Genomic DNA, 24,705 nt, shown 5'->3' with positions numbered 1-24,705 from the left:
AGAATGAGTAGAAACAATGAAAAATATGACTACCATTTGACTGACAACTTACATCATATTTTGGCCCATTTATCACACACACTTGTTATAAAATGGTAATAAAAACAACTAAGGGCAGATGGCCCCTCCCTTCTCATCCGATGCTCCTCTCAGCGCTTATTTCAATAAATTCCCCCTTAAAAAAAAAGGTAAGAATATCACTTTTTATTTGTAAGTGTAACAACTTTCAGTGACAAGAAATATAAAATTGTCATCAGTGATAACAGTCTCCCTTTTGCTACTAAAGTTATTAATAGTTTATAGAATTAAGTATCTTCTAACTTTTCCATGCACACACACGCACACACATGGTAAGCATATAATTAAAAGATAGTGATAGAGGGCCTCCCTGGTGGTGCAAGGGGTTAGGACACAGAAGCTATCCATAGCCACTGTGGCAGAGCTTGATCCCTGGCCAGGGAGACACCCACATGGCACAGCAGACCTCTCATGACTTGCCAGCTGCTCCCCTCAGCAGTGTATTTCAGTCAATCGGCCTGTTCTGTTCCCCACTCTGTCTCTGGTGAATCTTCTGACCCCCCCCCCCGCACCTCTGGCCTGTACCCCAGTTCTTGTATGCATAAATATTTTTTTAAAAAAAGATAGTGATAGAAAAGGAGACTGGAGTTACTTTGCTGAATTCATGGTGGCCATTAAGTAATCACTTTTCACACTGTAGTCAACTGGAAGTAGGCTAATGAAGCTAAGGATAACAAAGACAACTTTAAGGTAAATACAAAAGTCATACTAAAATTATTACACAAACCTTTTACACACCAAAGAAAATAGTAGCATTTTAATCTTAAAATCGTCCCTCTCAATCTATTTAGTGAGCAAGTCAAATTCAAGACAAAAAAGTCTTTGACTTCACAAAATTCAATGTATAATCCCTGGCACAGTGATTGACGTTTAGAGGTGATCAAATATTTGCATGTGATAAACATTGAACAAAAAAAGTTCTAAAATGCATATATATAAAAAAAGATAAAGGAGGGCCTCCCTGGTGGCGCAAGGGGTTAAGCACAGCACTGTGAAGCTGTCCGCAACCTCGGCAGCAGGAGATCAATCCCCCGGCCGACCAGGGAGCTATCCACATGGTATAGCAGACCTCTCCTGACAGCCCACTGCTCCCCTCAGCAGTGTATTTCAGTCAGTCTGTTCCCCACTCTGTCACTGGTGAATCCTCTCACCTTCCGTACCTCTGGCCTGCACCCCAGTTTTTGTATGCATAAATTAAAAAAAGATAAAGGAAACACATTTAGAAAGTGGCATTTTTAGATTATAATTGTGTTTATGCTATAATAATTTTAAGTTTTTTAAATTTTTGTTAATAGTATCTCTGGTTTTACCCACAAAGAAATATATCGATAACTTAGTTATTCTAAACTATTAGGTCATATTGCTATTTATAACAATTTAACAAGCTTTCTTTAGTCAATGTGACAATTACAAATATTTCTATTTTATCAAGAGTTCATGACATCCAGGCAGAGTTTCAATATTTTAACTATACTAATTCTTTCAACTGTCACAAACAAAACTATGAGATAGTTCTATTACAACACTAGTTTTACAGATGAGGTCACTGAGACACAGTGAGATAAATGACTTGGGCCAAAATGGCATAACCAGGATTGCTCTAGAACCTGTGCTCTTAACTATTATACTTTATTGCCTAATATCATTGTTAAAAAGAATGCAGACAATCCTTGAGTAATACACTTCAATGTAGTAATCATTTTAATAGCTTTCTGCTTTCCTTGCTGGTTTCTCCTAAACCTAACCAAGCATAAAATATACAATTGTAAAGGATCCCACTATTACAATAAAAACAACACAACTCAATTGAAAAAAAATATTCAGTTTCTATTTGAATTTTTAGATTAATGATTAACGTCATTTATATATTTGGCCCTCTAGCTGACTTAAAGTCATATAATGCTATATTTATATAAAGAAATATAAAGTATCCTCTGGTTTTTAGAGGACTGTCACCAGTATTACCAATAATAATAGTAATTTTTAGGAAGGCAAATCATTAATAAAGTCTCAGAAGAGGGGCCTCCCCTGGTGGCACAGGTGGTTGAGCGCCGTACTGTGAAGCTGTCCGCAGCCTCTGTAGTACTGGTTCGATCCTGGTCGGCCGACGAGGGTCCCACATGGCGCAGCAGACCTCTCCTATTTCACCCGCTGCTCCCCTCAGCAGTGTATTTTATTTCGTCAGTCTGCCTGTCCTGTTCCCTGCTCTGTCTCTGGTGAATCCTCTCACCCTTCCACGAATCTGGCCTGTACCCCGGTGCTTGTATAAATAAATAAATAAATCTTTAAAGAAAAAAAAGTCTCAGAAGAGAACAGTTTACAAGACCTGAAGTGACACCAGCTGCAGGGTAGAATACATAGATAAGCAGCATGTATGTCAGCAGAACACAATATAGGGCCCTAAAAAACAGGATAGAGCAAATAGAGGAGACTAGAGAAAAGCTTTAAAATAGTGAATCCCAAACTTCTAGACAATGACAATCTATTTTCCATTTTCAATTCGTGATTCTCTTTGTTCTCATTCTGGTATGGCATGGGTTTTTAACTTTAAGAAAAACAAAATAATGATATTCCCTGGGATGTCATGAAACTGAGTTTGGAATTACTTCTTTAAGAAGATAAACGTCTAATGTTGAAGCATAACCGTGTACTTACTACTGGAAAATAACAGCTATAGTGAGACCAACCTACAGTATTACAGCAATTAGAAAATAAGCTGACTGGAATTCTCAGACTATACCAGACTCTGCAAATTGGGAACAGCTACAAATAGACACATATATATTTTTTCACCCACAATGATATACATAGATAACAACTACTACTAAGAGCATAACTGGTTTTATTCAAAAGAAAACCGGGGTATATACAGATATATATGCTACATATACATGAGATATGCATGTATGTAATCCAGATTTTGTGAGAGTACCTTATTTGCTAATGGCTAAATTTATCCATGAAACGCCTTAGACAGGACCTTACCTGCAGAAGTCATAGTACTTACGGCTAAAAAGTTGTAATTTTTAGCAAATGATATAACCTTCAAATACCATGTAACAATAATGCATATTAAAATGACTTTTTAATGTGTCAACTAAGGTTAGATCTTTTTTTTAAAAAGATTTATTTATGCATACAAGAACTGGGGTACAGGCCAGGGGTGGGGTGGGGGTGGGGGTAAAAAGATTCACCAGAGATGGAGTGGGGAACAGAACAGGTGGACTGACTGAAATACACCCTGAGAAGAGACAGGAGAGGTCTGCTGCACCATGTGGGTCACCTCCCTGGCTGGGGATATAACTCATGCTGCAGTGGCTGCAGATAGCTTCATAGGGATGTGTCTTAACCCCTTGTGCCGCTAGGGAGGCCCCTCAACTAAGGTTAGATCTTAACAATTCTTTTTTTCTTATTGTTGATAAGGTTTCTGCAAAAATATCTCAGAAAAGGAAGTACACAAAATTTGAACCCATAAAAGACTTGTAACAAAGGTTTACTAACAAAATAAAGATTAAACAATTGTTCTCTCAGTTTTCTACAGGTTGTAAAATTATGTTTCTTAAATTATTATAAAATTAAAATAATGTATCCATTTTGTGAAAATAAGAACCAAAATAAGGAGGAACTCTAAATATACTTGTTTAGATATAGAAATCTCAACAATAGGGACTCCCTGGTGGCGCAGAGGGTTGAGCGCTGCACTGTGAGGCTGTCCGCAGCCTCTACAGCGCGGGTTCAATTCCAGGCCGGTGGCCAGGGAGAAACCCAGACCTCCCCTGCCTAGCCCGCTGCTCCCCTCAGCAGTGTTTTCAGTCTGTCTGCCTGTTTTGCTCTCTGCTGTCTGGTGAATTCTTTCACCCTCCTGCACCTCTGCCTGTACCCCAGTTCTTGTATAAATGAATACATCTTTAAAAAAAAAAAGAAAAAAAATCTCAACAATATCAGGTAATGATGTGCCACAAAAAATCTGGCAATATTTTTAAGTTACATGTCAACGGTTATAAATAAGATAGAATGGGTATGCTGTACTCTTACAGAACTGAACATTAAGTCAGCAGCCCAAACATTCTCTTCTACTTTTGAGTTGTATAGAAATAAAATAAAAGTACATAAATGAGGATTCCTGAAGTATTACTGTATACTAAGATAGCTAGAAAACACAGACTACTTTTAGAGGAAGGGAGAGATGGTATTTTTAGAACTGGCATTGTCTTAGAAAGAAAACCCAATCTAGTCCTCCACTGTTAATGAGTCTGTAGGTGTATGTTTATACAATTTATACGTAATTATATTAACAGTCTCTCATGTAAGACTTAAGCATCTCAAAGATAGGAGTAAGACTATTTCATCTCTTATCCCCACCCTCAACCTCCGCAAACTGCCTACCACATAGCAGGAAAAGAACTTGGTATTACAGAATGAATGAAGGAAGTAACTAAAGATTCATACTAGAACACTACACTTTTTCCTGAAAAATTCATAACCATGGAAATTCTACAATTATTCTTGATTGTATCATTTGGTTACTAGAGTAAGATGAGTAGAACTAAATTTTCTTTATTTTAATTCATATCCATTTCACCCTATATTTATTCCTTTTAAAGTATTCCTAACAACTAACCAGGATTTCTTCCAAATGACAGTATTCAAATTACTCCAGTGTGTCTAAAAGGGTTAAATTTCACCTATTTTCCAGTCCCGTACCTATCTTCCTTTTTGCCACATTTTCTGTGTTACTTAATAAAGTTTAATTACCAAACCTAAAAGTGATGACATGAAAGTCTGAAAATACTCACAATAGCTGTAAGAACGGAGATCAATTTTTTCAAACACATTTGGCATCACATGACTTTTGTTGTTTATCTACTGCTCCCTCACTAGGTTCAACTTTTGATATCTATTCCCTTGATATCTATTTACCAGAAACTTCTAAAGTTTTAATCTTTTGTTTTATCATAACCAATAATTATCTTTGGACATGTATGACTTTCTAATAGTTCTAGTCCTCACCTTTACCCTGGAAGTAAGTCACAGAACTTTGCCTATTAGCAACATACCTCCAAAATATAACAGCCCCATACAAACCTAAAATGATACCATTACATTTTATCAATGAAAAATTTTATGCTACCATTGACTGTTTTCTCAATCAACACATTCTATGGCTTCATTAGTGCCCCCAAATATATCCCTTCATTTTCATTTCCACTGACTTCATGTAGTGAAGTCTAGATCCTCATACTACCCAGTATAAACTATTACAGTATCCCAACTGGTTTCTCATTTTTTTCTATAAAGTCTCTGAGAAATTCTACTAAAAATCATTAAAAAAGTATACTTTCTTTGAACACGGTCATTCTTTCCTCAGTGAAGATATACCTGTTTGGGCCTCCCCAGTGGCACAGTGGTTGAGCGCTGGGTTGCGAAGCTGCCCAGAGCCTCTGCAGCACAGGCTGCTCCCCGGCCACTGGAGGAGGGTCTCCCATGGCGAGCAGACCTCTCCTGCCACCAGCTGCTCCTCTCAGCAGTGTACTTCCGTCTGCCTGCTCTGCTCCCCGCTCTGGCTCTGGTGAATTCTCTCACTCTCCCGTGCTTCTGATTATACCCAGTGTTTGTATAAATAAATAAAAATAAATCTTTAAATAAAAAAGATATACCTGTTTATGGAATAGAATTAGAAACCCAGAAATAAACCCAGGCTTAAATGGAGAGTTAGTTTATGACATAAGAACCAAGAGCATAAAGTGGAGAAAGGAACATCTACTCAAGAAATGTTGGGAAAATTGGACAGTCATATGCAAAAGAATGAAACTAAACCAATATCTTATACCATATACAAAAATTAATACAAACGGATCAAGACTTAGATGTTAGTCCCAAAATCATAAAATACATAGAAGAAAACATAAGCAAAACATTCCATGGCATTGGCAACATGACGTTGTGGGACTTGACTGCAATGGCAAAGAAAACAAAAGCAAAAATAAACAAGTGGGACTACATCAATCTTCCATACACTGAAAAACAAAAAGACAACTGACTGAATGGAAGAACATATTTGCACAGCATCCATCCAACAAAGGGCTAATAGCCAAGATCTATAAAGAACTCAACATAAAGAAAACAAATAACCCAGTAAAAGAAAAATTGGCAGAAGAGCTATTTGAAAACTTCACACTGCACACAATAAAATACTGGAGAAATTTGCCTCAACTATTTAATTTCTCAAAAAGACTTGGGAAGATATCAGAACTGGATTTCTTACCACTGCCAACAAATTAAACTGGGAATACGAAAATAATCACAATGTCTGAAAGAAAGGGGTCATTTCATCTTAAGAGTTTATAACAAAAGAAGAAAAATTCTAAACATAGATATGCAAACCAATAATTTAGAAAATTTGATCTAAAAGCATTCAGAGTACTTTTGATATTAAAAAAATATTTTTACTGAGGGGTGAAAATAGTATTGTGGTTTGTTTTTATTTTTAAAGAATCAATATTCTACTACAATATTTAGAAATTAAATGATATGCTGTCTGAAATGTAATTTCCTTCAAGCTGGGCCAGGGAGTAAGGTTTGAAAGGTATAGATGAGGGCCTCCCAGGTGGCGTAGCGGTTGAGCGCTGGGCTGCAAAGCTGCCCGCAGCTTTTCAGTGCCAATTCAATTCCCGGCTGACAGCGAGGGTCCCACATGGCACGCAGACCTCTCCTGCCGTGCCCACTGCTCCCCTCAGCAGTGTATTTCATCAGTCTGCCTGTTCTGCACCCCGCTCTGGTGAATTCTCTCACCCTCCCACACTTCTGACCGTACCCAGTGCTTGTATAAATAAGTCTTACCAAAAAAAAAAGAAAGGTATAGATGAAATGAAAATGGCGTAGTTGGCACGTGATGGGTGATAAGTTGTGGTTATCAAAGTAAAGACTGGCAGTCTGAAACTAAAATAGTAAAACAATGATGATGATGATAATGATGAAAGCTAGCACTTCTAAATCTACTTTGTTTAAGGGACTGTTCTAAACGCTTTACATGTTACATTTAATTCTATTTGCTCAGTATGACAATTATCTCTATTTTAGAAATAATGAAGAGGTGGACGCACAGAGATCAAGTGGTTTGTCAAAGATCACACAGCTAACAAAAGGAGTAGGGATTCCAACTCAGGCTATCTACTTCCAGAGTCATGACTCTTAGCTACTATGTTATATGACTCCCAGGGGTCCAAAGGCCAATTCAGCACGAGTACAAAAAGAAGGCCCTTGTATGAAGAAATTAATAGAACTGTACACAGTGCTCATGTTGTTAAAGACCAAAAGACAGAATGTTTAAGGCAAGACATGAAATAGCAAAAGGTAAACAAAACTAAAATACTATGAATAACATTAAAAATACAGATTAGAATTAGGTAAAAGTTGATAAATTTTAAATATATTCATATACTGTGTTCCAATCCTAGTTCAGCCATGGACTGGTGTGACTATAAATTATTTAACCTAAGTTTTAACGTCCTCATCTTTAAAATGGAGGTTAGTAAGTATCTGACCATTGTGAGTTACTAGGAAGCTAAAATATTGCATTAGGTGCTTGGCACAGTATTTATCATCTATTAATGCAATAAATAATTGTTGGTTACTATTAAAAATAAGGGGAATAAAAATCATATTCTAGGATATCTACTGTCACCTAAACCTAACATAATACTGAATGTTCTAGCCAGGGCAATTAGGCAAGAAGATGAAATAAAAGGCATCCAAATAGAAAAAGAAGTAAAACTATTCTATCAGCATGATGTTATATATTAAAACCCCTGAAGAACACATACAAAAAAACTCACAGGTAATAAATGACTTCAACAAGGTTTTAGGACATAATAATATAAAAAAACAAAAACCAACTATATTTTTCTATACAGTAGTAATGAACACTCCAAAATTGAAATAAGAAAAACAATTCCATTTATAATAGTATCAAAAAGAATTCATAGGAATAAAAATGACAAAAGAAATACAGGGCTGACACAGTGAAAATTACATAACATGGTTGAAAGAAAACCGAAGTGAATGAATGGAAAGACATCTGAGTACTCATGGATTGAAAAAACTGATATAGGAATAATTGTTAAGATCTCCAAATTAATGTACAGATTCAGTACAATTCCTAAAAACTCCGACTGCCTTTTTTGGTCAAAGTGTATAAGCTGATGCTAAAATTCATAAGGAAATCAAGGGACCTTGAATAGCCAAACAATCCTGAAAAATAATGAAACTTTTCAATTTTACTTTTCAATTCAAAACTTACTAAAAGCATTAAGACTGTGTGGCATTTGCATAAGGACAGACATAGTTCTGTGGAATAGAATTGAGAGTCATATTTATGGGCAACTGATTTTCAACACGGATGCCAAATTAATGAGAAAAGAAAAGTATTTTCAACAAATTATAGAGGGAACAAGTGGATATCCACACACACAAAAAATGAAGTTAGAGCCATATATCATACTGAAACTCAAAATGGGTCAAAGCAGTGTTAAATAACAAGGACGTAGAAAAATGCTGTAGAGTAACGCTGGTTGAAATGTAAAACGATGCTACCACAATGGAAAACAGTATGGTTGTGCTTCAAAAAATAAACATTTTTTTCCTTTGTTCTAACAAGCTATGTATGGATATGTGCCAAAAGAAATGAAAACAAGGACTTAAACTGGTATTTGTATGCCCATGTTTACAGCAGTATTATTCACAAAAGCCATAAAGTGAAAGCAAACCAAGTGTCCATTGATGGGTGAATGGATTAAAATGTACAGTAAGCCCTCAAGGTTGATAAAGTTCTGGAAAGGGCAACTTAAAAGTGAAAAGAAAAAAAAAAGACAATTTTATGTATTCAACATAAGTGAAGGTTATTTTCCTCATCAACACTGTAACAAAATGGTGTTGAATGAGATATTATTGGAGGACCTGCTATACATACAAAGAAGCACTATCCAGTCTTCAAAAAGAAAGAAACCATGTCGGTGCAAGTTAAGCACAGCACTGAAGCTATCCGCAGCCTCTGCGGCAAGATGAGTTCGATCCCCGGCCAGCCAGGGAGCTACCCACATGGCACAGCAGACCTCTCCTGACTCGCCCACTGCTCCCCTCAGCAGTGTATTTCAGTCAGTCTGCCTGCTCTGTTCCCAATTCTATCTCTGGTCAATCCTCTCACCCTCCGGCCCCTTGCACCTTTGGCCTTTACCCCAGCTCTTCTATGTATAAATAAATCTTAAAAAAAAAAAAAAGGGAGGGAGGGAGGGAGGGAGGGAGGGAGGGAAGGAAGGAAGGAAGGAAGGAAGGAAGGAAGGAAGGAAGGAAGGAAGGAAGGAAGGAACCAAGTTAAATGCTGTAACAGTGGTGATCCTAAAGGGGATTATATGCTAAGTGAAATGAGCTAGTCACAAAAAGACAAAACACTGTATCATTCTACTTATGATGTATCTGTGAAGTAGTCAAACTTATACAAAGTAGGATGGTGGTTAGTGGGAGCTGGGAGATAGGGGTTGAGGGGCTGAGAGGTAGTGGGTGATAGTAGTGGATGGAGGGAAGGGAGTAAGAAGTTATTGTTTAATGGGCATGGAGTTTCAATTTGGGAAGATAAAAAATCTGGGGATAGATGGTGGATATGGCTGCACAAAATTCTCACCTGTATATAAAAAAGGGTTAATAAAATGGATCAAAGGCATAATGTAAGAGTTAAAATTTTAAGCCTCTTGGAAGAAAAGATAGCAGTAAATTTTCATGACCTTGGATTAGAGATTTCTTAGACATGACACAAGTAACAAAAGCAAAACAGATAAATTGGACTTCATTGTATTAAAAAGTCTGAGCTTCCAAGGATTCCATTAAGAAAGTGTGAGACAAGACACATAATGGGAGAAAATATCTGCTAATTATTTATCTCACAAGGGATCAGTATTTAGAATATATAACGAACTCTTACTAGTTAACAATATAAAGACAAATAACCTAATTAGAAAAGAGGCAAAAGATCTGAACAGACACTGCTCCAAATTAGATATACAAATAGCCAATAAACACACCCAAAGTTTCTTAACATCATAAATCATTAGGGAAAAGCAAATCAGAACCAGTAGAACATACCAACAGGATGTTTTGTTTTTTAAAACAAAAAAGACGAACAATAACTAGTATTGGCAAGGATGTAGAGAAACTGGATCCCTTCTATATTGCTGTTGGGAATGTTAAATGGTACAGCTGCACTGTGGAAAATAGTCTGGAACAATTTCTCAAAAATCTAAACATGAATTTACCACTTGACCTAGTAAATTCCACTATGTATATACTCAACAAAAATTGAAACATGCCCTTACAAAAACTTGTAAATGTTCATAGCAGCATTTTTCACAGTAGTCAAAAGGTGAAAACAATCCAAATGCCCATCATCTGATGAATAAACAAAATGTAGTATTATTCACATATGAAAGTAATGAAAAAGGGGGATGTTTGAATACATGCTACAACATGGATGAACCCTGAAAACATGCTGTGAAAGTCAGACACAAAAGTCAGATATTATATGATTTCATTTATAAGAAATGACCAGAATAGACAATTCCATAGACACAGAAAGCAGAGTGAAGCGGAAATGGGAAGTGAACTGATAATGGGTTGCAGTTTCTTTTGAGGATAATGAATTACAAGTGCTGAAATTAGATAGTGGTAACTGTTGCATAACTTTATGAATATACTAAAAACCACTGGATTGTGTGTTTTAAAAGGGTGAATTTTATTGTATGTGAACTACACCTCAACAAAGAAAACCTTAAAGAAGAAAATATTACACAGAGGGTTTCAAACAAAAGAGGGATAGCTCCAAATACTGAAGAGCAAAACAGGCAATGTTACTAGATGACATACAAAGCAGAAATATTCTTTTTGTTTTTCTGCCAACAGTTTGTTCATATGGACAGGCAGAATAAACAGTTTTCAAAGGAAACTGAAGTTTAAATGGGCCAAGATAATAAATTATAAGCCAAAATATAGCTTAAAATAGGTTTAAGCCTTACCCCAGCAAATGCTGGAAAAGAACAGATATTTTATCACTGAATTACTGCCAATCAAATATACCACGGCAGGATTACAAGCGTCAGTAAACCACACACTGGCCAAATATCTAAATTGTTGAGTAGAGCTTAGTGCACCATGTTTGATGACAATGAACAACTAGAATTCATTAAGACCGTGGCTGAGGGATCAGAGAATTATATGGTCTCAGGAATGATTAAATAAACTAGTATTGGTTTACTCTGAATAGATAAGAACACTCACAAGATGGGATGGAAATAAGGAATCAGAAGAATCAAGATAGCCATCAAGTATTTTAAGGGTGGTCATTCCCATGGAAAAAGGATTACACTTGGAAATAGCAAAATATAGAGGGGACAGCATAGGTTTTGAAGATATGAAGACTTAGATTCAAATCCTGACTTCATTATTCACTGTGTTGGCTGATGCTTGGAGATAAAGTTTCCTTACCAAGAAAAGATTACTAGCCTGATAAATGGATTAAATTTAAATGCAATTAAATGCAAAATGTTTATAAGCTTCCTGGCATAGGGACACTCTACAATGCACAATGATGTTAGTTCCCATCTGTAGACTTTTCTGAGTTGTTCTATAATAGTGTTTTTCAAACTCATTAATGAAAGGGTCACAAAATCAGCACAGTGGGCTGTAACCAGCATCATTTTCTAATTAATCAGAACAGAATTGAAAATATTAAAGTAAATTACATATACTAAAAGTAACTATAGTGGTGAAAGTTGTTTCAATTACTCACATACATGCGTGTACTAGGCTATAATTTATCATGAAGCTGTGTCCAAAAAAGGGCAAACACTGAAAGTCACTGTTTAAGAGCACTGTTTTCTAAGTATATTCTCTTGCTACTTGGGAATTCAAATAAGTTTAGGAAAGAGACCATACCATTGAGGATTGATTCAATACATATCAGCATATCAAAAAAGTCCAGTATTAAAGATAACTCTTTTTGTTGAACCCATTTTTTCATATTCTTTTTAAAAATATTTTTTCTATATGCATTTACTATAGGCACATTAATCTCACTGACTCCTCAGGACTAGCATTTTGTGTTTGTGTATGAGGGCGTGGGAGAGAGGAGGAGAAAATCTTCTAGATGAAACAGGTACAACAGGTACAAGTTACAGAAAGTAGATTTTTAGTTTGCTAAGGAAGAATTCTTGACTCCGTATCTTCCCACTGCCACTAATACCCATTCTTTCCAACTTACACTCTAAACACACATTCAATGCACTTTAAATATTATTTATCAAACTTTCAATTGGTGCAATATCAAGATATAAAGTCAATAAAAAAGCAGTAAGCAAGAACTATCTGGTCAAAAGAAATTCCTTGGCAAAGTACCTAAGGGTGTCTCATACCTTAACGAACCCTGCACACAGAAACTACGCAGCAAAGCCTGAATCAGCTTCTTCAAGTGCAGTCAACGTGTTCTAATAATACCTAATCTAAAAATGGGCTGATGAGTGCAGCTAATCTTCATTATTATGAGCATCATCATCATCACTTGGAAGAGGTACATGATATTTAAATGATTCTGGGTTCTTTTAAAGTGTGTACATAGCCAAGATTCCTTTGGGAGGACGTGATTTCACACTAATATGAAAAATTGTTGCTGACATAGCCGACATCACATATTCAAGAACATCTAGGTTATTCAAACTTTCCTAATTGGAAGTTACAAATATCTCTGACTGCACTAACCTTGTTGTCACAGAATTAAATGCCCTTCCTATTATTTCCTTACCCCCAAGTACCAAAGCCACCCACCTCTTCTCCTAAAAGTTTGCCTCACCTACTTTGGACTACTGTTTTCATCCCAATTTCTGAGCACCCACAGTACTGTTACTCCTATCACTAATTTTTACAATTTACTGTATATGTCCTAGCTGGCAGAACTGCGAAAAACTTAGCTATCGGTAATATTGTAACTGCCTTAATGAAGAGGCATCAACATTTAACAACCTTTACAATCTCCCAGACTTCTAATAGTTCATTAAACATTCTTTGATTTAATAACTATAGTTAAGGGCCTCCCTGGTGACACAAGGGGTTAAGACCCAACCTATGAAGCTGTTCGCAGCCTCTGCAGCAGGAGTTTGATCCCCCGGCTGGCCAGGGAGCTACCCACATGGCGCAACAGACCTCTCTTGTCTCACCCGCTGCTCCCCTCAACAGTGTACTTCCGTCAATCTGCCTGTTCTGTTCTGTCTCTGGTGAATTTTCTCACCCCCCACCCACCTCTGACCTGTACCCCCACCTCAGACCTGTTCTTGTATGCATAAATAAATAAATCTTTAAAAATAAATAAACAAATAAATAACTAGAGTTAAGAGTGACAGTAGCTACTTTTGGAGCGCTTACTATGTCAGTTCCAGAGCTAATGAAGCACATGGATATTATCACTTAATCTTCACGACTCAATAGAGGTAAGAGCTATGATTTTCTCCAATCGATAAAGGAAGAAAGTGAGGCTCAAAGTCATACCCACATCTTGTCTAAGTTACACCAAAGTCTTGCCCAAGGTCATGTAGCTAGTAAGTGGTAGCGGGAGGCCTGAATCCAGGCAAAGCTCCTACCTACCTCAGCACACTGTAAACTTGTAGTCCTGTGGTAATACTATAGTCCACGAAGGATTTCGATTTCTCTGTTAGAAGTTTCAATTTCAACAGATTAGAGGACATCTTGGCCAAAAATCAAGCCCTTAAAGGGGATAAATTAAGAGTAAGAATTTCCCATGGACAGCTTTATGCCACTTGTAATAAAATATGAGGCAAAATGCCTCCCGTGTCCTTTCTATTTAAGGAAATGATATTATGGTGTGGGTCACAATTTCATCAAGTGGCTCATGACAATACCGTTTTGGATTGGATTTTTAAATAGGGCTCTTTCTCCCCGCCCCTAAGATGACAAGGAAATGAAAGATAGGTGTGATAACTGTCACTTCACAGCTCCGAAAGATGCCAGAACCAATTCTTGGTTAAAAAGAAGAACCAGGGCTCTCGTTTCACCCTGACTCTTCACACAAAGCAGCACCAATCCTCTGCCCCCTTCACACAAAGCAAGCTTTACCCTATTACTACTACCAGGAGTGCTGATTCACACGCTCTTCCCATCGCCGTCAGAAATGTAGACAGACATTTCACACTTGGTCCACACCGTCCACCGCACAGACTCGGCTCACTCTGGTCTGCTCCCGGCTCCCGGGGACACCTCATCAAGCACACCCTTTCGCGACACCCAACATGCCCACCCTCCGAAAGCCAGTGTTTCACACAAAGCAGGAGCTCTTCCTACAAAGCTGTTTTCTACCTCCGACTCCTCCCACGGCGAGCAGCCCTTCCCAGGCCGTGCCAACCCACAGACCCCAACGGGGTCCAAACCCAACGGGGTCTGGACTAGCCACCAACCCCGTTCCCCGGCACGCCTCGAACCCCCAACTCCAGCTGACCTTTCCGCAGCCAAAGCCAGAAAGCCACGCGTCCCCGTAAGAGAACAGATCGGGGGACACACAAAGCGGGGTGCTCTACCAGCGGGACCCTCGCCAGACGCTCTCCGCCCCCGGGCCCGTCCCCGCCCAGTCCCGGCCGGCGCCCCGCGCTCACCAGCTCTCCTCCTCCTCCTCCCAGCCTGACAGGCGCTCCAGCTCCTCGGGCCGCAGCGGCTCCACCTCGTCCAGCAAGCCGCTCTCGCCCGCCGCCAGCAAGGAGGCGGCGTCCCGCAACTCCTCGCTACTCGTCCTCCTCGGGCCCGACCCGGCCGCGCCGCCGGACTTGGCGCCGAGGCCCAAGGGGAAGCCCCGAGGGGACGCCGCGCCCGAGGAGGGGGTGGACGTGCTGGCCCGAACGGGGCTGCCGGGCCCGAGGGAGCCGGCGCCCTGCACGGCCCCCGAGCGGCTCCTCAGCTGCTCGTTCTGCTTCTCCAGCTTCTTCACCAGCTCCTGCAGCTTCCGCACCTCCTGGTCCGCGTTCACATTGGAGTTAACGTCCTCCATCCCGGCCCCGCCGCCTCTGCCGCCAGCCGCCCGCTCGGCCTCACCGCGACAGGGGAGCGGCGTCGCCTCCGCCGCTGCTCACTCGAGCCGAGGCGCCGGCATAGAGCAGGGCCAGGCCCCACCGCCAGGTCCCCCCAGCTCCGGTTCCAAAGCGCCGCTGGCCCCAACCGAGCCGCCTCATCTGCGCCGGCTCCAGGATTGGGGGAGGCGGCGCCAATATCCGGCCGCGGCCGCCATCTTCCCTCCGTCCCTCCGCCCCCCACAGCCCGGCCCTGTCGGTGACCTCAGAGCGGCGGGGGAGACGCAGCTGCCGGCCGGCGCCGAGGACCCGGGGCCGAGCTCGCGGCGGGGCGGGGCGGGGGCGGGGCCTTCGCCGGAAGGGGCGTGTCCGGCGGGGTGGGCGCGGCCATGCCAGCGCGGAAGCGCGTTCGGCCCGCCTGCGGGTGGGAGAGGAATGTGGACTTGGCGGCGGGTGGGGCTTAGGATCTCGAACACAGACTTGTCGCTCGGCCCTGCCTATTGGTCTTGGATGAGGGGCGTGTAGTGTGTTCTCCACCCCCAAACACCGGCGTGTGGGACCAGCGGGCGGATCTTAACCCTCTCTCGCAGCTGGTTCTCTGATGGCCGCTGAGCCTGGCCCTGTGGAGAGACCGCGCACTTAGTGTGGTTGTTCAGCAAATACTCGCTTGATGCTCGCTTGAAATAAGGGGTTGGCAGGAGCTTCAGAGACCATCTGTGACCCATTTCGTCCTCTGAAAACGAGAAAACAACCCCGACTGGCAAGAGGTCGAAGGTCAACATAATAATCAATAATAATCATAATAATCATTGTTGAGTGCTTACTACAGGATGGACACGGTGCTAAGTAATTTAAGGCATTATCTTGTCGATTAAAACAGTTTACTGGATTTACTGCACTTTAGCGTGGAACCGGGGAGGGGGCGCAGGATGAAAAACCGCTCCCCTGTCTTTGTCCGTTAATTGGATAATCTATGGGATCGTTTTCTTTGCAAAAAACTTTTCATACTGTGTCTTGATTTGTTTTTAGTTGTGTATTAAAAGTCCTTAATAAAAATGTTGGCATGTACTGATGAACGCTGAGAGATGTGTGAATGTAAAACTCTGCCTTCGTTGGCACCTGTTTATAATGTGTACTACCAGCAGCAAAACAAACCAACCTCTCAACTCTTTGTTTTAATCATATTTATTGCTCTTCAGATGTCAATTGTGAGCTACTCAGCTTGTGTTTGCAGTTTTCCTCTAATTGCCTCCTCCACCCTGAGTAATAATGATCCAATCCTATCACACTTGGGTGTGGTCTGCTGAGCCCTGACTTACATGGCTTTCTGGCTCCCACCCTTTAGACTTTCTGTATTTTCCTTGCCTAGCCTATCCTACCTGCCAAACCTGACACCTTTTCTTAAAACCCACTCAGAAAGCTTTTCCTGAAAATTCCACAAGAATACAGTTGTGCTCTTTCCTCTAGCATTATTACCTGATTGATCTTTTCAAGAGGTATTTGTGCTTTTTAAAAATGTGCTTCTTTTTCTAGGAAGTTTTGTTTTTATCTGTATACCTGACAAAAAGGAATCATTTATTTTTGTTTCCCATAATGTCTAGTGCAGTGTCCATTCAATATCTTGTTTGTTGAAAATTAAGTAGAATGTTAATACTGACAGGTCAGGAACCAGATAGATGTTTATTCTTAGCAAAGAAAAAAGCATTGACTATTTTCAAAGTTTGCTGACTATGAATATTTTCCTAGCTTACTTACTGAAAGGATGCACACTTACTCAAAGGATGTCTTTTTTTGCTAACAAAATAATTGTGAAGTAGTATGTGTTATTGACAGAATGAAGATCTAAATATCATTGCTATCTTTGGCATGTTTGAACTAGTTGGCATCATGACTGATGAACATCACGCTTCACATATGGCACTTTTCACCTGCATTAATGGTTTGTGAAACGCACTCCAACTAGGCAGGCTGTGCCACAAGAATACTTCAAATATATTTCTTGAAAAGAATCGCTCATATAACATAAAGTTAAATACTAATATTACTTGGGGCAAGGAGCAATTGGTGTAATATGGAGCAATGAATCAGAAGACCTGGTGGCAGTTTCTAGCTGTACCACTGTAAGGAAAATGAATTAATCAGGCTTTTTACACCACTAGCCTCTGTGGCTATCACCTGCGGTCTTGTGTTAATGCAGATGGTGCTTGGAAGTGTGGGTGTAGACATGTGTACGTGTGCACACCTGAATTTGGAAGCCAGGAATATAGCAATGGTTATGAGGATGAGTGGCATGTCTATGGAAGAGGCTAGACCACAAGATGTGAGAGAGAGCACAGAGAAAGAGCCCAAAGATTCCCTGGGGGCTTGGGAACTTGCCAGCTTCCTGGCCCCCTAAGCCTCCTGCCCACCCTGTACCTGGTTACCCCACAACAACCACCAATGTGGTCCTTGATCTCTAGTCCTGAGGCAGCTATACTAGCGCTCCACTCAAAATAGGGCTGAGTACTTCCTAGAATCTCCACTGCTACAACTCTGGTTTGTTCAAGTTGCCATTATTTTGTGTCCAGATTACTGTGGCGCTCTCTTAATGAACTTTCACTTTGTTGCCTATAATCTGGTGAGCTACTCCTTTTGTGGCAGCCCAAAACAATGCCCTGTAAGTTCCCTTGTTCATTCATTGGCTACCTACTGATCTGCAGTAACCTGCCTCTTTCTTCCATCTCTCCCCACCTCTGCTCAATAGGGCCATTTTCAGGTTACACTTAAGGGACACCTGGATTGTGACCCAACATTCCATCACTCTACCAACCACACTGACCTTCTTGATGTTCTTCAATTATGCCAAACATGTTTCTACTTGCTGTTCCCACTAGCTAGTCCATCACATTGTGACATGGCTGACTTTCTCCACTCAGGACTCAACTCAAATAATACCTGCTAAATTCACTATCATAAATTAGCATCCTGATTAGTCCCCATCCTCTTAGTCTGTTCTATATTTCCTCAGACATGCCATGTCTTCCTTAGTTTATTGCCTGTATCTACACAGTAGGATGTGCATTGTGTGAGAACAGGGTTCATAGCTATGCAGTAAGGCCTGGTGCCTAGAATAGTGCTTACCAGATGGTGGGTGCTTACTAACTGTTGAATGAATTCAGTCCTTCTAGAGAGAATGTCAGCACTCACTTCTGCAGCACATATATTAAGGAGAATTTCAGATGTGTCTGGTTTGTGTCTTAAATCATTAATGTGGCCATTGCTAATAATGTTTAGTGGTTGCTTTTTCAAATTATAGTTCCCTTTTCAGAAAGAGTGACATGTTGCTCTACGTCATCCTCAAAACTAGGTTATTCTCCACTTCCTGAGTGCCAACAGTTCTTAAAATAGCTAAGAAAAGAGAATCTTAGGTTCTCACTGAGAAGTATGAACAAGGATATTCCCATTCTGTCCTAAATCTTTTGAGGAACGTTCTCTTTCAGGGTAACTGCAATACTGTCTTATCTGGGGACTCAACAGTGTTAAGAGCATGTTTTTAAAAGTCACTCTAAAAGTAACTCTTATGCAGACATGGGAGTAGAGCTGGAGGTGTCTGCATTATGCATCACAGTTATCCCAACAAGCTTTTCAGGTGCTGTCTCTGATGATAAGCCAGCTTTGTTCCTGCATAAAGGAGTCGCTTTTTTTTTTTTTAAGGCAGGTGTGGCCCTTTCCATAACTTGCTCCTACTTGCGTGTTAGCTCCTGGTAAAACTCCTGACAAAGTGGAAAATATTACAAACCACTAAAAGTATTTAGAGTGAAAAATGATTACTCAATGGCTTGATGGTAGTTCATACATAAATCAAGGTACATGTATATGTATGAATATATGCCTGAAAGTAGTTTAGAAATACATGCTTTTGTTAAAAAAAAATTATTGTCCAGGGGCCTTCCTGGTAGTGCAAAGGGGTTCAGTCCCAGCTCTGTCAAGCTAGCAGCAGCCAGTACAGCACAAGTTCCATCCCCGGTCAGGGAGCTAATCCACATGGTGCAGCAGACCTCTCCTGTCTCTCTCGCTGCTCCCCTCAGCAGTGTATTTCAGTAGAGCTGCCTGTTCTGCTCCCCACTCTGTCTCAGGTGAATTTTCTCAATCCCCCATATCTCTGGCCTACACCCCAGTTCTTCTATGAAAAAATAAATATTAAAAAAAAAGAAACTCGGAGAAAACTAGGGGTACCCTGGGACCCTGAACTGTTCAGGAGAAAAAAAAAAAAACATGCCCATTGTAAGAGTTTGGCCACAAAGGATTTACATGCACAAAGGCAAAGAAAGCAGATTCTTAGTATAATAAAAGATCTATAGTTAATGTGAAAGCTTAACGGGGAGAGAGAGAAGAAAGGAGTTCAAATAAGATATCTGCAAACTCTAAAAATTATCCATCCACTCATGAACAAAATTCCAGCCAAACATGTTTGGCCCAAAGTGGGATGGCTGGGTCCTGAAAGCACCAGAACAAGTCCAAGGCACATACTGGCAGTAACCTCAAGAAAGGGATTAGGCAGATCCCAGAGAAATAGGACGGAAGAGAAATCCAACATTCAAAATGTACCCTATAATTCACTATAAGGTCAAGATAATGGCTGCCGGGGCCTCCCCAGTGGCGCAGCGGTTGAGCGCTGGGCTGCGAAGCTGCCCGCAGCCTATGCAGCGCCGGTTCGATCCCCAGCTGCCGGGTGAGGGCTCCACATGGCACGCAGACCTCTCCTGCAACCCGCTGCTCCCCTCAGCAGTGTAATTCATCTGTCTGCCTGCTCCGCTCTCTGCTCTGGCTCTGGTGAATTCTCTCACTCGGCCACGTTTCTGACTGTACCCAGTGCTTGCATAAATAAATAAATAAATAAATCTTAAAAAAAAAAAAAGATAATGGCTGCCACTCTCTGTCAAAAAAAAAAGCTAAATAAGAGACCAAGGACAAGGGGCAACCTCGTCATGTGTATCTCACCTATGTGTCTCTTCTTCAAATGTCTCTTCTCCACATTCTCCCTTCCTCCTTCATTCCACCTTCAATGTATCCACCTTATGCCTTTCTCCTTCCCAACTGCCCCAACTGTACCAGTTCCTGGTACACTAAGACTTGTAATGCAAGGCACCTACCTGCCTGTGAGTGGGAGTGGGGAAAATGGTACCCACCGTGCTGTGGTGCTCCTCCTGCTTTGTTGGAGATGCATTCTGTCACACTAATAGCAGCTAACAATTCCTGATTTTGTAATGATTTTTATAATACGTAATAGTTCCTTTAACATTTATAAGCGTCCTTTGAGGTAGGTGTTACTGTATCATCACCTATAAGGAAACTGAGACAGAGTGGTTAAATAATTTCCCAAGATGCCATAGAAGAAGTAGTAGAAGCTGGATTTGAACCCAAGTAGTCTGACTTCAGAATCTACAATCCCCATCCCCAATAGTCCATGTTCAAGATGAGTTCCCCACTGTTTTTTTTTTTTTTTAAAGTATTGATACCTCAATCAGTTACTATCTGGGGTGGAGGCTAGGGGACAACCGGGAACAAGGGTTAGTGCCTTTATGATACTAGCAACTCAATCTGCAACAGGGTGGTCCCCAGGAAAGGGGGAGGTTCCCTGCCCCACCCAAGGGAGGGTGGAGCTGAGCAGCAAAAGAAGAAGCTGCAAGAAGAGACTGAGGAAGGAAGCAGGATGGAGCCAGGAGACCTGGAGGAGGTGCATGGAGCCTAGAGACACGTGAAGAAACTGCGCTTGTCTTTTGGTCGTGGACTGGGTGACACAGATGTGGGTGAGACCCGTGGGGAGGTGACAATGGCAGCTTTTATCTTGATGTTGATTTTGCTCTTTTCCTTCCGGGCTTGTCCAGTTGTTTGTGACCCTTTTCTGTGGGTCCCCACTGGAAGATGCTTTAGACTTGTGGCAGGCTTTGGGGCCTTGCTCTGGGCCATTCCCATATGGATGGACTTTTACCCACGAGGGGACGGGTAACTTTGGGTGCTTCATTTAGAAACTAGACTCTTTGCCTTACCTGTATTGTTTCCTAGTTTTATTAAAGTTCCTTCCCATTAAAGTCTCCTATGTTTTGTGTTGATGCGGCGGATGGCAGAACCCATTTAGAATAGGCAGGTTTGCGGGGCTTGGGCTGCCCCTCTCCCTGTCCTATAACAGATTCTCTTACTCTGAAGGCAAATTTGCCAGTTTTGAAGTCTCAGCACCTCTGATACCAGACATGTTGAAACAATTGTTTATTTAGAGAGGGAGGCAATTCTTCTATCACTCAAAAGACTTCCCAGTAACCCATCTACTCAGACAGTACTCCAGGTATTTGTGAGATGGTGATGGAGAGGTGGGGAGAAGGAAGGTCTGAAGATCACAGCACTTCTTAGCCCCCCTCCCCAACAGCAATTCTCTAAGATAAAGCTTCAGCATCTGAACTTCTCATTAAAAAGACTGGTAGACTAGCCAGCCTGTAAAATTTTTATGGAACAAAAGTTAGTGGGGGGGAGGGGAGACTCTTATAAGGCAGTAGTACCACTGAAATCAACAAAGCATGAAGATTTGAGTCATTACTGGCAAGAGTCCTAGGCTTATACATAAACTAAGGAAAATTTGAACAGGTCCTGAAATTAGAAAGTCTAGAAGCAGATATCAAAAGACAGAGTATAGACTCAGGGCAACAGATGAGAGCAAGGAGCAGTGGGTTCAATAGCACATCAGAGGGTGCTTCTTGGCAAAGGCTAAAACTAAGTGGTTTCAGGCAATTGCCTTTCTTTGTTCTTTGTAGAAAGCGGTGTGGGAGGAACAGTTTCATTTAAAGGGACAGTAACGCTCTTGCCTGACAGAGATGCGAGTTTCTAGCTTTGGGAAAAGTTAGTAAGCAGATATGCTGGACTAGAGCCCAATCTGCAAAACTCCCTGATGCATAAGAGTCCAGTATTGTGTGGATCTGTAAACAGATTCCATCTCCCCAAAGTTTCTGGAAACCAGATAGCCTCATCTCACATCTGCACTCTAATCTAGAGAAACGAGGGCAGGGTGTTAGGCAGGGAAGGGGGGAAATGAATAGCAGGGCATGGCACAGGTGGTTTCCTTGTTATCAGCAGGTATCGTTTACCTCAGATAGGGCACCTACACATGAAATGGCTCACATTCAAATAGCTCTGTCTGCTAGTATTTTTTTAAAAGATTTATTTATTTATTCATACAAGAACTGGGGCACAGGCCAGAGGTGTGGGAGGTGAGAGAATTCACCAGAGACAGAGTGGGGAACAGAACAGGGAGAGAGAGCAAAGTACATGGCTGAGCAGAGCAGCAGACAAGTCAGAAGTCTGCTGCGCCATGTGGGTTGCTTCCCGGCCGCCGGCAGGGATCAAACTTGCACTGCAGAGGCTGCGGACACCTTCACAGCGCTGCACTCAACCCCTTGCGCCACCAGGGAGGCCCAGCATTATTCTAAGACTTGTTCCCTCTTTTTGACCACCACTATTCTCTGTTTGAATTTTTACTTTTGCCTGTTTTTGCAGCCCAAGTCAGGAAGTATGACCAGATATTTAGGTAACATCGAGTTGCAGAGTACTCAGCAGTTCTTCTTAAGCACCTTCTATCTCATTAAATATTAGATCCAAATTATGATATGGTATCATTTGTGAACTGCTCTTAAAAAAACCACCAAAATTTTGCCTTGCAAAACTGGCAACAGAACAGATCATGATTTTGACTGTGATCATCCTGGCCAGGGGAGATTATGTACAGTATGGGACAGTGGGAGGGTGTGTATTACTTTCAAAGATGGCATTTCAGCTTGTGTAGAAGCAATGAATGTCTCCAACCTCTCCTACAGGCAGGATAAAAAAAGATGCTTATCTTCTTCTCCACCTCGGATGCATTCAGAGCTACGTCATAATGTTGTACAAGTTTGTCTCCAAGAATGGGTGTAGTCTATTAGAATCCAGGCACAGAAAAAGAACTCCTTCATACACTTAGTCAAAAGACTAACAAAGGACACCATCAACACACAGAAGCTGATGTGCTCCCTGGCACTATAAAGTGGTTGTCAGATCTTCTATGTGTCTGCAGTGATGGGCTGGACCCTAGACCCTTATATTAGGGAACAGTATTCAATCATGCCTCAAAGGATGAGTCCAGCAGTAGCGCCAACCAGAACGGATACCTGGAGCAGAAGATATGGGCAGGAGCTATGAGAGAGGAGCAAAAGAGATGTGCTGGAGGGTTTGAAGCTCATTTTTATTGGGTCAGTCTTGTTTAAAGGCACAAAATTCATCCAGTCCTTGCCCTGACTGCCAAACTCATGATAAATATCACTTCTGTTTTTCTCATAGTTTCTTATAACTCTTCCATTCAGCTCTTTAGTTCACCTGAGATTTATTCTGAGTGTTATATGAGGTATAACTCTAAATAGACACTTTCATTTGTTGTTGGGGTGCTGTTGTATGCTGTATTTACTCAGTCATCTAGTTCAAGGTCAAGTTAAGGGTCAAAGATAATAAAGGTCATAGGAATGTCTTCCTTGTTCTGCAGTAGTGTATTATCCATCTGATAACAGTCTATACAAAACAGTGCTATGTGACTCATATAAATAAGAGAGAATACAAAGGTTTTTTTGTTCGCTTGTTTCTTTCTCTGATTTTTTTTTTAGTGAGAGTATTAGGGGAGATAGTGATAGATTCCTTCTGCCTAGAAAAATAGGAGTTTTCTCATAAATGTGATTTAAGATGTGCCTTCAGGAATAGGGAGCTATCTTAATCTTGACTTGCTGATTATAATAAACATAAAGCCACTCGAATCACCTCAATTAGAAGAAGTTATCCACTCATCTCACTTGTAAGAATTTATTCCAAATGTATATTTGCCATGAACTGGCAAAAATATGAACAAACTTATGCACAAATTTATTCATTATTTAGTATGTCATTATTTGTAGTAGCAAAAAACTAAGAGTAACCGAAATGTCAATATAGCACTAGTTGAGAAAACTATGATACCTCTAATACAGGACTCTGCCTCAATTAAAAGGAATGAGGAAGATATCCATATATCTCCATGGTAAATGATTCAAAAAGGTGTTTACAATGAACTATGATGGAGGACTATGGGCACCCTGGTGGAGACTGAAATGTGGCAGTATACAGTGACAGGTGTGATACTACACCGCTAAATCATAGATATAGTGTTGTTAGTCATATATAGTGTTACTGCTATTAAAATTTTTTTTTTAATTTAGTGTAAGAAGCAGGGAAGGCTATAAAATATATGCAACTATACATAGTTTGCAAAATGGAGCAGTGAAGGAATAAATCAAAAATCAACAAAATGGTACCCAAATGGGGAAGAGGGCACAGATATTTAATTTACATTTAGTTTATCTTCGAACATGATTTTGATTTTGGAATCATGTAACTGCTTACATGATGAAAAGACAAAAATCAAATAAAGAAAAGGGTGCACTATTAAAAAGTAGTATTATAAGGTCGGATGATAGGTAATAGAATGTGGCTAAGT

The 24,705-nt window shown here is 40.7% G+C and overlaps 1 protein-coding gene across 4 annotated transcripts in view; it reads right to left on the bottom strand.

Moving 5' to 3' along the window:
* Window positions 1-15,558, bottom strand: part of SLAIN2 (SLAIN motif family member 2) — a 49,596-nt gene extending 34,038 nt beyond the window's left edge. Inside the window, exon 1 of one of the 4 annotated variants that reach the window (XM_037529180.2) lies at window positions 14,778-15,558. In XM_037529180.2, coding sequence (XP_037385077.1) covers window positions 14,778-15,166 — 389 coding nt within the window. In that variant the 5' untranslated portion in view covers window positions 15,167-15,558. Of the gene's footprint in view, window positions 1-52; window positions 139-13,755; window positions 13,933-14,777 lie in introns of those variants that run through there. The other 3 variants (XM_037529179.2, XM_037529181.2, XM_037529182.2) reach the window with 3 other exon arrangements.
* Between the last annotated feature and the right edge of the window lie 9,147 nt (window positions 15,559-24,705).

Source organism: Talpa occidentalis, unplaced genomic scaffold, assembly GCF_014898055.3.
Source record: "Talpa occidentalis isolate TD23 unplaced genomic scaffold, MPIMG_talOcc4v2.1 talOcc4.6, whole genome shotgun sequence".
Classification (NCBI taxonomy): Eukaryota; Metazoa; Chordata; class Mammalia; order Eulipotyphla; family Talpidae; genus Talpa; species Talpa occidentalis.
This window is presented reverse-complemented; position numbering and strand designations above follow the sequence as displayed.